Source organism: Acyrthosiphon pisum, chromosome A2, assembly GCF_005508785.2.
Source record: "Acyrthosiphon pisum isolate AL4f chromosome A2, pea_aphid_22Mar2018_4r6ur, whole genome shotgun sequence".
Lineage (NCBI taxonomy): Eukaryota > Metazoa > Arthropoda > Insecta > Hemiptera > Aphididae > Acyrthosiphon > Acyrthosiphon pisum.
In genome coordinates this window covers 21,394,596-21,407,753 of record NC_042495.1, presented here as the reverse complement: position 1 = coordinate 21,407,753, position 13,158 = coordinate 21,394,596, and the positions used below count along the sequence as shown (strand labels likewise).

Sequence of the window (13,158 nt, the reverse complement as noted above, 5' to 3'; positions counted from 1 at the left end):
ATTTTAATTGTCCGAGCAAGTGTGTAATCAAGGTGTATAATATGTGCATTTAATAATTTAGTTTTAACTCCAAGATAATATGCAAGGATACCACTTTCTGAGGAATTTTGAAGTTGCTATATCAGCAACCAAAATAATATAATGTATTTAAACTTATTATATTAGACAATGTATATACCATTTTATTTTCAAACAAAATTTGTTTTTTCGTTTGTAAAAATTGGTATTTATATCAAAACTATTAACAGTGTGTTATTGTGTTAAATGAAAAAAAATTTATTTAAAATACTCAATGAAAAAAAAATAATAATGATTGTGCTGTATCATAACTTGCATCTTTACTTGAATCAGATAATGCAGGAAATGGACAAGAACTTTCACAAGCTGCTATTCCTACAGTTACCACTTGAAAAATGATCATTTATCTCATCTGCTTCCATTCCTCCAGCTATCATTTCCTAGAAATACGATGGAAACATAAATTAAACATAATATGAACGCAACTTTTATTTTAAGCCTCTGTCTACTTAAACACTAATTATTCATTATACAAGACAAAGAAATAAATGATCGAAATACTTACAAAACATGTAATTTTTCAGGTCATCATCTTCTTTTTCAACCTAAAATCACAAATATAATCAATTTTAGTTTATCAAAATAATCACAAAAAAACTTACAGCTTCATCTTTGGTTCTAGATCTACCAACATCATATAATTGTACAATTGAATCATTAATATTGGCAGGCGCTCCTAGATACTCAACAATAGCTATTTGAGTATCAGAACTATTGCAAGCCATATGATATATTGATTCTTCAACATCAATAGTGGCTAAGAACATAAAACAATTCGTAAAAAAAGAAATAATTATTATATTTTAAAATGGTTTATAACTACAAAATATTTAACACTATGTTTATTATATCTACCTATACTTGAATAGTCATTAGGATCTAAAGTTTTAAATGAAGTTTTATCAGACCATTTAATTTCTTTATCTTTGTTATAAAAAGCATACATCCCGTCTCCTGATTTGGAAAATATCACATCACATTGATTAAGACTTGAAACTGTTCGCAACAACTGAAATGTGCGTATATCCCAGACTTCTGTATTTGATATAATCTACAAAGTTATAGGTAAAAAATATAGCTTTTACATTACAATTTAAATCTAACTAATTTTATAAAAATATGACTTAGTACCTCAAGTCCATTTGGATGGAAAATTCCACTCACAAATTCATTCATTTTAACAAACTTGTGGATTTCTTTTCCAGCCAAGGCATCCCATAATACACCATCAGATAGCACTAATTTATTTGTAGCATCAAATACTGCTTGATTTCTTCTATACTCATTTGAATATCTTGGCACTAATGACAATATTCTTTTACTAGTTTCTAAATCATATATCTAGGAAAAATTTAACGATTAAAAGTTTATTAAAATAACTATAATGGGTAGCTGAAATTCAATAATTACTGTTGCTATTTTTTCTCTAGTCCCAAGTATTTTATTTTGGTCATAATTGCTAAAAGTGCAGTATTTTTCATTGTCTAAAGAATATCTTGACAAAAAATAAAACTTTAGAATATAAGATATTAAAAAAAAAAAAAACAGGTTAAAATAATTTTACTTAGTATTGATTGTATTTTCAGTTATAGACCAAACAGATGTTAAAGACCTTCCCCATGTCGCAGATGATAACAATATCCTTTCATCATTACTGCATTGTAAGTATTTAATATCATACTCATGGGCTAGAAATGATAATTCTTCTTGAGAAGTAAATAAATTGAATACTCTTATTTTACCATAGGCTGTTCCAATAGCAATACGATTGTGGCTCTAAAATTAATAACTTTATTATTAGAACAGTAAATATATATAATATTGTTTTAATAGACTTACTAAAAACTCGCAACAAGTTAAATTTGAATATTCATCATCCAAGGTAAAACAGCGGGTTGGACAAAAACGACTGTGTATGAGTCTTTGGTTTAGTTTTCTAGAATGTATGTTTTTGGAAAATCGCATTGCAAAGTTTTTTAACATTGAGCTCCTTGGATTAGGACCAGGACATTTGTGTGGACTATTTGAAAATATGATTAAGTAGGTATATATTTGTTTGAAAATGAAACACTTACAGAAATAAGTTGAATTGAGGACATGTAACCATAGGATGTTTACATGAAGCATGTTGATTGGTTAAGTATTCTGTAACAATAGATTTTAAGCTAACCTTTGAGTTAGTACCATTACCAGTAAGTAATGTTAAATCTTGGTTAATTTTTTTGTGAACTGATTTAGAAATAGGTGACTTAAGTTCTTGTTCTGACTCCAATTTTGGATGATTTTCTGATCGTCTAGATAAATTAAATACAATTGATACATTTGCTAAAGATATTCCAACTTAGCTAATAAGCCATAATATATTAAATAAACACAAAATACCTATTGACATTCAAACATATTCTTTTGGCACTATATTCAGAACCTAAAGGACCATTTGATAGATTGGCTAATTCAGATTTTTGGTTCTGAATCGTTCTAGAACTTATTGGGAATATTTCTCCTCCAATCGACCAATTCTTAAATACAAAAATATTTATTAGTATTTATGTAATTAACCGTCAAAACTAATTATGATAATTAAAATAATTTATTGAGAAGACGTGATGCCAACAACGATAATCTATTTCTCACAAACATATAACATAGGCAATTTGCATTCACCAGACACATTTGTGTTGTTAGTTTTAATATCTATTACTCTAAATAGACAAATCATCATATTTAAAGGTAAGAAAATCTATTCTGTTATTTTAATTTTAAAAAATGTATGAGCTTTTTTAAATTTTAATATTTTACACAAGTACTAATAACTCATTTTAATTATATAATATTATATAAAAATGAACTTTATGTGTATGTCCTTTATACATTCCTAAATGATGACATTTTGTATAGAGATAGATTAGACCTCTGGGAAGAAGATACGCTAATTTAATAAGGGTAAATTCCAACCCGGGAAGTTCAACATGGGATTATGAGATTTACGATGGACATTTTGTTTGTAAATGGTTGCTATTAGTATAAGCGATAAACCTGTTGGCACAGTAGCACTATTATGCATTTTAGTACAGAATGTTTCAAGTTCAAACCACGGTTTCAATAGAGCAGCGGTTCCCCACCTTTTTTTCCTTCTGTGCCCCTAAGCTTAATATTTTTAAAAATTTTTCACATAACCACTCTTAAAACATTTAATTAAAAATAACAATACTATAATATAATGTAATAATGTATATATTTTTATATTGAGTAAGACATGTAAAAAAATTACTTATTTTACTTATTTAATAAACAAAAAATTTAAATGAAAATAATTAGTGAGATCCTTGACATTGTTTCAAATTACATAGTCATTTAATATCAGATTCAAACGATGCGAGATATAATCTTAAATCTTGAATGAGGACTCACTATGTCTTGGCATAAAGCTTTAAATATTCTTGAATTTGTAGACCTTGCTTTTATAAAATTGACTAATTAAACAGCTTCATCGAGAACGAGTTTTAGTTGCCCTGGAAGGTTTTTAGATGCTAAACTCTGACAATGAATACAACAATGACTACAGTTTATATTAGGAACTATTTTCATAACGCGACATCGAAGACCAGAATATATAATCAGCCAAAGTTCAATACACACCAACACCACAACCTACTAAATAATAATATTATATAATCTATAATAAGATACTATTCTATGTAGTATTCTATACTCTGTAATCCACATCTATAAGATAAGAAAACATTTTTATTTGTGTGAGGCAAGTTTTCATTATTTATAACGTATATTGCATATTTCCGAAACGAATAGTTTTAAATTAACCAAATTCAATTTTTTTTCGCGTACCCCTTAAGATTATCGTGAGTACCCCTAGGGGTACGCGTACCCTCGGTTGGGAACATCTGCGTTAGAGCAATTTTTTACGTTGTTTTTTCCTTATTTTTTTTATTTTTCTTCTTTATCTATAGATTTGAATGTTTGGTTTTTTTTTATTCATCGGATTTTAAAACGGGTATGTTAGGTTAGAATTTTGTATTAATTGATTGTATTAATCCGCCGTAAGTTGAATTAAGTAAAAACGACAAACTTGGTACAGTTTTGATACTCTAGAGTTATGTTATTCATTTATGAAATTTATACTTACTCCAAGATGGAGCCAACACACAGCGGATATCAAGAACTCTTACACATAATACTTACATGGCAATAAGACTTGTTCTCAGCTATATTAAGATTTGCATCTTGTACAAATGATTTTGCAGTTGTGAAATAACCTTTTTCCATTAAATGTTGGTACATTAAAAGGTTCAATTGTTGCTCATAAAAATTAATTTTAGTTTGTGCAACAACGTTTGCCTAAAAATAAAATAATTTATACAGATAATCATTGAAATTGATAACTATAGGTATATTTTTAGTCACTCGGTAGCACTAAACTAGGATGATCAATGATCATACATCCCGTTTAAAACGAGATTGTCCATGTTTGAGAATCATGTCCCCTTATCCCAACAAACTTTGAATAGGACACTTTTTAACCCGTTTTTAACATATTTGTATACCTACTTATAAGTGTGTGTATACATAGCTGATTAGTGATAATTTTTTGTTAGATAAATAATATAGAAATAAAGAACAAATATAACAAAGAAATTATTGGTTTTATAAATTACATTAAAATTATTCTTAAAATGTATTATTCACTATTCAATATCCTTTTATTTACTGCAGAATTGAGCTTGTGTTATTATTCACAATAATAATTTAACATAAAACAAATTTTATTCGAATTTATAATTGTATATATTTGCTATTAGTTATAATATAGAAATGTGCTCATTCAATCCGGTATTAAAAACAAAAATGCATCGGGATGTATGGACAATATCATCGACATGGTGCATTATCCTGATGTGGGATAATTTTAAAAATCAAGTTCAAAAAGTTTGAGTAAGAGTTTTTACAAACTAATACCTACCCAATTAATAGTTGCCAATGATGTTTCTATTTCAACTCCATAACTTATTGTTTTCCCCGAAACCAATTCTATTAACTTTGAACCATATTTTTGAAATGTTGCATGTTCTTGAAGATTTACTTGCTTTACAGGATTTTTCATTAAACCTATAATATAATATAACATATGTACCTATTATTTATCTAAATAATTCATAAAAATATGTATTAAATTTTCTAATTGAAAACACAATTTTAAAGATGCATTTACATAAAAATTCTTAAAATAATTTATTACATACTTTGTAATTCACCACTGCTAAATAAAGGCAATTTGCTAAAAATTTGGCGAACTGATTCACTGCGAGCCAATCCAGCTAATGCACAACTTGCTAATCCTCGGATAGCGTCAGCATCATCAATTGGTGTTTGTATAGTAATTAAATTAAGTAAAACCTAAAAAATTATAAGTTAGTTTCTATATTATACATGTGTAATTTTTTTTTAAATATTCTTTCTTTCCAATCAATAAAATTAAGGTATTTAAAAACTATTACCTAAGCACTTTATTTGAGTCACCGTCATGACCGCGAATCCAAAAAAGCGATTGTCAAAATAGCGACGGAAAAATAGTTAAGTATAAAATAGCTAAAAGCCATAATAGCCAATGTTCAAAACAGCAAATGTATATTATTTTAAAATAATTTAATATAAAAAATAAAAATATATTAGGTATTTAAAAAGTATATTATTACAAAATTATTAATATTATACGTCAAACATAGTCATACATCAAAAATTAAATTAAATATAAAAGAATTTAAAAAAAAAAAGATAAAAGATATTATATTATATTTGTAACTTGCTGATCCCGTGCATTTCGTTTCCCGGCAACCATTAATTATAATTATAATAGCTTCAAAACCCATGACAACCATTTATAAACAAAAATGTCCGTATGAAATATCAAAATCCCTGTTTGAGCACCTCCCGGGGTTAGTCCTCTCCCTATTTAAATTAGCCTATCTTCTGGTCAGAGATATAATCTATCTATGTAGGTACCTATATAAAAATATCTGATCCTGTTCACTTCGTTGCCCATAATTTAATAATATACTTTAGCTGTTTTGAACATTCGCTATTATGGATTTTAGCTATTTTATACTTAGCTATTTTGCCGTCGCTATTTTGACATTCGATTTTTTGGATTCGTGGTTATGTCGGATTACCTTTTATCTGCGTTTACACAGAACTTCAGAGGAAAGTATATGGATTTTCAAGAAATTTTTTTATTATTTTATGGATGTGCCCTAATAAAATAATTTCTAATATAGGTTAAATTACCTTGATTGCAATATTATGTAAAAGTATAATAATATTGGCATATAACAATGTCTATATAAGTAGGTATACAAGTTTGGATGGAAGTTAAATGATTGCTACTACATCAAATAAGTTGCCATCAAATAATACGAGTCATACACTCGCTACATTCAATCTACTCATAAATACTGAAACTAAACTTACCATAATTCCATCCTTTTTTTTAATACAATCCCAACTTTTTTCAATCACAGCTTCATTACCTTCCTAAAATATATTAATATTTATTGTTTAGTTTATAATACCAAATCAAATTGAAACTTAGAATTATATGAAAATGTATACCCTATGTATTTCTGTACAAACACAAGTTATAATGACAGAAAGTGCAGCTTTTTGAATACCAGCATCGAAATGATCTCCTTTTGCTGCTTTTATAAGAAGATCCAATCCGCAATTGATATAATAAGTTTGTGAATCATCTTCTTCCACTATTGAGATACCATTTTGAGGAACTTCAAAATGTGATGGTATTTTACATAACGCCAATTGAACTTTTGGCAATACAGCACATATGTTTAATACTTCAAGTGCGTTTTTAATGACTCCACATCTGTAATGGAATTTAATAGATTAACATGCATAGGTAATTAGAAACCAATTATTTTATCTAATCGTACGTTACGAAAAAATTTCCTTTTCTGGCGACACTGATTATTTTCAATAAAAAACTTAATCCATCCAATTTAAGAAATTGATCAATTGGTGTCCAATGGTCTTCCAAAGACAAACCATTTGATAATAGCTCTATATCTTCTTGGACTTTAGCACGAGGTTGTTTTGTAGACTAAAAAAAATATATAATATGGTACCTAGATAAGTTTTTTAAATGTCATACATCAGAACCAGGTACTGTAAAAAAAATTATGAACCTTTGTTGATGGAATAATTTGAACAGAATCTCCAATTTTTTCTCTACGTAATTTCTGTGCTTTTATATATAAATGTGCTTCAAAGTAATGTTTAAAACCAGCACAGACACAACGATAAATTTGTCTTGGAGAATATTTAGTACTATCAAAACTAGATTCTGTGCATTGAGATAGAAGAAGAGGCGCTGTAATAGCCTGTAAAAAGTAATATTAGGTTAGGTCACTTAAGTAATTTAACTTGGAATAAGTAAATGAACCATACCACATTAAACATCTTACGTAATCCATCATGGCTATCAAATATTTCTTGAATAACTCTAAAATGAAAACTATAATTGAAGAACATAGTTGCATGACATCTACTGGCATCAGAAGAACACTCTAACATCCAAAGTCCATACCTTATGAGTGATTATTAAATACAAGTTTAATATAATATATCATTAAACAATAAAATACTTTGACATACTTTACAAGATCAATAAGGACAGGTTGAGATAAAAGACAAATCCTTTCCATTGCATCCTCGCAATATGATAAATAATTAAAGCAAATTGAAACACCATTAGATAGAATACTAGATTTCGGAATTAAAAGTAATTTCTAAACATAAAATAAACAAATATATTTTTAAATAACATACATTCAACATTTTAAGAATAGCAAAATGATTAGTTATTTAATTTCAGATTATTTTAAAGCATACATTATCACGACATTTAGTGTTGGTCATACAGAAATTAGCAAATGGATATTTAGTATTTACAGTGAGCATGCAAACATTAGTGGTCCCAGATCAAATATAATTTTAAGCAATTAGTTTAGTTGGTATCAAAAACTAACTTTAATAATATAGTTTCACAATACTAACTTAATATATCAGTAGTAGATTAAATTATAATAATATATTCAATTTAAAATCGAAGTTTGAAACCATTTTAGTTTTGAGAATGGTTTGTTTACATTTTCTGATTTTGGTTTAGGCTTTAACAATGGTTGTCGAATATAAAAAAATTAAAAACTAGTTTCAAGCCATATATTGTTTCATTTTATACTTTGTTAGGCTACAAACTATCTCAGAGGTCAAAGGAATTTATTGAAAAGGATCAAGTGGCTGTTGAGTCTAGCAGAAAAAGAAAAAAAAGAAAAAAGTGGGCAAGTGGGTGTCCCTCTGCTATACAGTAGGTAACAAGTGAGACAATGTCATGTATGGTGGTATATTTGAATTCAATGATATAATATCATTGAAAACAAAAACAATTCTGTACAAAGACGGCCAGTCAGTCTAAGATATTACTAGCATATTTAATGATATTGTGAATAAATTAATTTATATATAACATATTTACGTGGGACCTTGTTTTAAAATTCAATTTTTAGCTATAAAAGTTAAACATTTCAGACATTTTTAACTACAAAATAATTATTAAATTTGAAATTTAAAAATGCTGTCAAAATTCAAACTTTAAATGCTTATAAAAAAAAAATTGTACAGATGTATTTTAATATTTTTCAACTGCTATAGTAACAATATATCTGGATCCTTGCATTACATTTTCATTTTTTTTTACCTAAGAAATACAAGTGTATTGACGATTATAAATATAAAATGAAAACTGAAAATGTCCGATAACTGCTAAGTTTTATGGTGTATAGAAAATAAAAATATAAACATTCAGTTACCTTTTTATGTATCTACAGATATTCGATTTTGAAATACAAGAAAATAAGAAAAACACTACATGAGAAATTGAGTGAATATCTAATGTTGTAAAAATATGAACTTCAAACGCTCATAAAAATGTAATTTGACTTTCTTGTGTAAAAAAAAATTGTGACTGGATTTTTAATATTTTTTATAAATGTAGCAATATATTTTGAGCTTCGTATTAAATTTTGAAGCTTTTTTAACCAAAAAATAAAATGTTATTGACATTCATAGAAAAAGAACTAAAACAATTGGAAACTGAAAAAGTCTGAAACAGTTCAAAACAAATCAAAATTTTGAGAATTCTATAGTGTATAGAAAATATCAATATTAACAAACAGTGAAAATGTAATGTACCTACGGTAATTTGATTTAAAGTTACATCATAAACCAAATTCGATTTTATAAAAAACCAATTTTGTGTAAAAGTTCTTGTTTTTCTCTAATTTTTATTTTGTGTTTCACGGCGATTTAGAAAACTATTAGGAATTTTACATTTTTACCTCCCCAATGCACCAACTGGATTCACTTTCTGAATGAAAAAGATACTGTTGAATAAAATCGAAGCAGCTTTACTGCAAAAACGCCAATGAAGGACGCAAAAAAAAAATTTTTTACATTGTTATAAAATCAACACATTTAATGCTCCGCTCAAAATATGTTTAAAATTAATTTATATTAATTATTAATTAATATATTCACTTTAGCTATCTAGCATTTTTTTGAATTTTGAATTTAACCAAAAGTGCAAAAAATGATATAATTTTTATAAAATTGTTGACACTTTTTTAGCTATAAAGATATTTGAAAATTTCTATACATTTTGATAAACTAACTTGTCCTAGGTCAAAAACCTTAAGAATTAAATAGGTACAAAGATTGTTTGTAGGCAATTCATACAGAAATAATTTAAAATAATTTAATATTATTACTATGCATAATTTTTCGTAATGACAATTATGATTCAAATTTCAAAAAAAAAAGTTATCCCAAAATAATATAATGATTCTAGTGTTTTTTATACAAAAATAATACCAAAAAGCAAAAACAATAATACATGACTATAGTCACAGGCACAAAATATTAGTGTTGGCCAACGTAGCCCATTGTAACCATTGTTTCTCAACATTTTATTGCTATTTCTATAATACATTTGATTATATATTATAATATAAATAGATTATAAAAATATGAATTTTTGATTTAATACCACTATCAAAAAATAGCCACTTGGCTCATGACAAGCATAGCTTCATTGTCCGTGTCTGCGACAACAGTAGAAACTTTAATCATTATGTACCTATATTATTATTTTAATATTTTCTATACACAAAATTCTTTTTTAAATATTTAGACCAATATTCAGCTATTTAAACCACAATTACCTATTCATACTGTACTAACTGTACCTATGTTGGTATTGACTTACAACTTAATTAAGGTAAGTTCTTTTTGGAACCATTACTACTTCTAATAAAATTTAGTTTGTCACAAATTAATTTACATAAAATATAATAAACATACTTGTAATCCTTGAGCATCAATAAATTTTGTGGCAATTTTTTCATGGCATAAAAGAACAGCCAAGTATTTTAATGCTACAAAAGTTAAATAATTATTTTGTTTTTCTGAATAATTAATTATATAGTTATCAATTATTTTCATAGCTAGGTTGAGTGCATCTTTCTCGCAGGCATGGCTTAAGAACTAGAAACAATTATTTTTTATTTTATAATAAATAATAAACATTATAATAAAAAATACATACCTCTTGATTTTTTCCAATTGATACTAAATATTTGAGACAGTATACTAATTTTGTTGCCAATGTAGGAGGATAGATTTGTATCCAGTTGCTTCCTTTAGACTCAATAGACGATGAATTACAAATACCATTTTTTTCTCTTTCTAAAATTCATATCACATTTAAATTATGCAAATATTTTTAGTTTATTAGATATCTAAATATATAAATACCTACTATACAATTAATGATTTTTATAGTTTAAAGTGTATCAATAAATCAAGAAACGTTTTATATATTATAATTTATTTAAAGAATGAAAAATTACTTCTTGTTTTTAGAGATGGAGCACCTGTATAATCATTGGACTGATCACTATTTGTATTTTGATATAGCTGTGTGCTTTGATTGATTTCATTTTTTTCACAAAACTGAATATAATATGAATGTAGACGATCCAATATAAATGGTACAAGTTTATTATTACGTTCCCTACATAATTTTAAATTATAATTTATTAATATATTAATGTAAGTGTCTATTTATCATAGTAAATACTAAAAATATAATTATACACACTTTAATTCATCATAAATCAATTGTAACTCCATACAAGATGCCAATATTCTCGTTGCATAAGTTTTCAATGGTTCACTAGTATTTTCTGACCAGCTGAATAGACTATCAATAAGTTCATGCTAGAAAATATAATTTTTTTATTTGTTTCCGAACATTAATCTTATAAATTAAAGATTTACTTACATTTTTCAAAACATCAGGTGTTTCTAAATGGGGTATCACGTTATGATGAATGAGGTTTGTTATAAGCCTACATGCGGCAACATTTAAATCATTAGTTGGCCAATCATTTTCTTTTAAGTAAACCATTACTAACTGAAAATATTTGATGAATAGAAATTTTAATTTAATATATTGATTTAATAAAATCAAAATATGTGTTAGGTAATTTAAAATCTACTTTATCCACGAAATCTGTTTCGTCAAACAGAATCATATACATCTGATTCAATGCACCAGTTGGATCTATTTCAGATGGATGGCGTTCATCAGTTGGATCCTGGTGTTTCATAGTATAATTCTTGATTTCTTCTTCAAATAACTCACATAATCTAGAAAAAGTTAAAGTTACAGTATTTTTGACATTAAGACATTTTATACGAGACAAATTTAAAACAAAAATCATGTTTTGTAAATCTATTGAATAATGAATAAGTTAAGGTGTTTGAAGGTAATTTAAATTTATAAATAATAAACTTATTATTGTATTTCAATATACCATTAATTTGCTTATAATAGTATTATAAAAAGTTCAACATTAAAAAAATTCTAAACTAAGAGCCTATATCTCAAGCTATTAATTTATAAAAATTTAAAAAAGATCCATCATTAATATTAAGACGATTGTAATTACTCGATCAACGTTGGTATGGGGTTGTAGTTAGGGGTCTGTGTTTCATTTCTCCATCTGATGAGCAAGTCTGTCGTCTTACTCATGCACTCTTCCATAGCTCTATTCAACAGTTACTAAACACAAGCGACCACTATGACGGGACGACGTTCAACCCTGTTGAAAATAAATAATAAATTACAATTAACAACGGTTTCTGTGGTAGGTCGACCCTCCTTGACCTTTTTTTTAAAAATATATTATACACTTTATTCATTATACTGAAGATAGAAAAAATGATAAACTTATGTTATACATTTTTATAAATCGAGTGAGATAACATCCTATGATTTTGTCGGAAAACTCATTAGTCACCACAGATAAAAAGTATAAACTAGATGGCGAACTCTTTTTATCGCCAATGTTATTTCAACGTGATAACTGACGTCATGCAAACATTTAAAATCATACATTATTACATAGTAACACTATATTATAATTCATACAAATTTTGGTAAATATTAGTATTTTATTATAATTATTATTTCAAATCATACAAACATAAATGGAATAAACAACAAAATAAATTTTAAAATTTATTTTATTCAAGTGTTACATACCTACATAAGTACATAATAATATTATTACAATAAAAAATCTATGGGTAGGTCAAATATTTTAAAATCATACATTATTACAATAAATAATAACAATATATTATAATTCATGTGCATTTTGGAAAATATCAATATTTTTTTATAACTATTAATGTCATTTCGGTTGCCGATTAGAATAACGAAATGCACAACACGTAACTGGCATTATAATAGGAAAAACTAGATAAATATAAAATAACATTAGGTAATAGGTAGGTCCATAGGCGCAACTAGACCTATACTTTTGAGGGTGCACAAATTATAAAGAATTTCTCAGACCCCCGGGACCCATACTCTATATACAGGCTATAACCAGAAAGATCTGACAAAAAAAAAATTACGTTACTTTAAAC

At 26.6% G+C, this 13,158-nt stretch overlaps 1 protein-coding gene across 1 annotated transcript; it reads right to left on the bottom strand.

Moving 5' to 3' along the window:
- Positions 1 to 377: 377 nt before the first annotated feature.
- Positions 378 to 12,268, bottom strand: LOC115034116 (DDB1- and CUL4-associated factor 1-like). Its single transcript, XM_029489865.1, has 27 exons — positions 12,174 to 12,268; positions 11,721 to 11,871; positions 11,504 to 11,635; positions 11,321 to 11,439; positions 11,070 to 11,233; positions 10,766 to 10,905; positions 10,689 to 10,704; positions 10,522 to 10,595; positions 7,759 to 7,892; positions 7,552 to 7,690; positions 7,290 to 7,484; positions 7,038 to 7,204; positions 6,703 to 6,970; positions 6,562 to 6,624; positions 5,337 to 5,490; positions 5,057 to 5,202; positions 4,279 to 4,434; positions 2,477 to 2,597; positions 2,154 to 2,418; positions 1,918 to 2,098; positions 1,643 to 1,854; positions 1,489 to 1,573; positions 1,210 to 1,419; positions 940 to 1,129; positions 681 to 835; positions 552 to 623; positions 378 to 458 (listed from the first exon to the last, which is right to left on the bottom strand). Exons 1-27 carry the CDS (start codon positions 12,266 to 12,268, stop codon positions 378 to 380), a joined length of 3,885 nt encoding a protein of 1,294 aa, XP_029345725.1.
- Between the last annotated feature and the right edge of the window lie 890 nt (positions 12,269 to 13,158).

Excerpts from the sequence above, each read along its gene's own strand:
- LOC115034116 (XM_029489865.1), bottom strand. The coding sequence starts at position 12,268 with ATGGAAGAGTGCATGAGTAAGACGACAGACTTGCTCATCAGATGGAGA. Across the intron at positions 11,440-11,503 it reads CACCTGATGTTTTGAAAAAT|CATGAACTTATTGATAGTCT; the intron begins GTAAGTAAATCT and ends TATATTTTCTAG. Across the intron at positions 2,099-2,153 it reads CCTCAATTCAACTTATTTCT|TCCACACAAATGTCCTGGTC; the intron begins GTAAGTGTTTCA and ends ATTTTCAAATAG.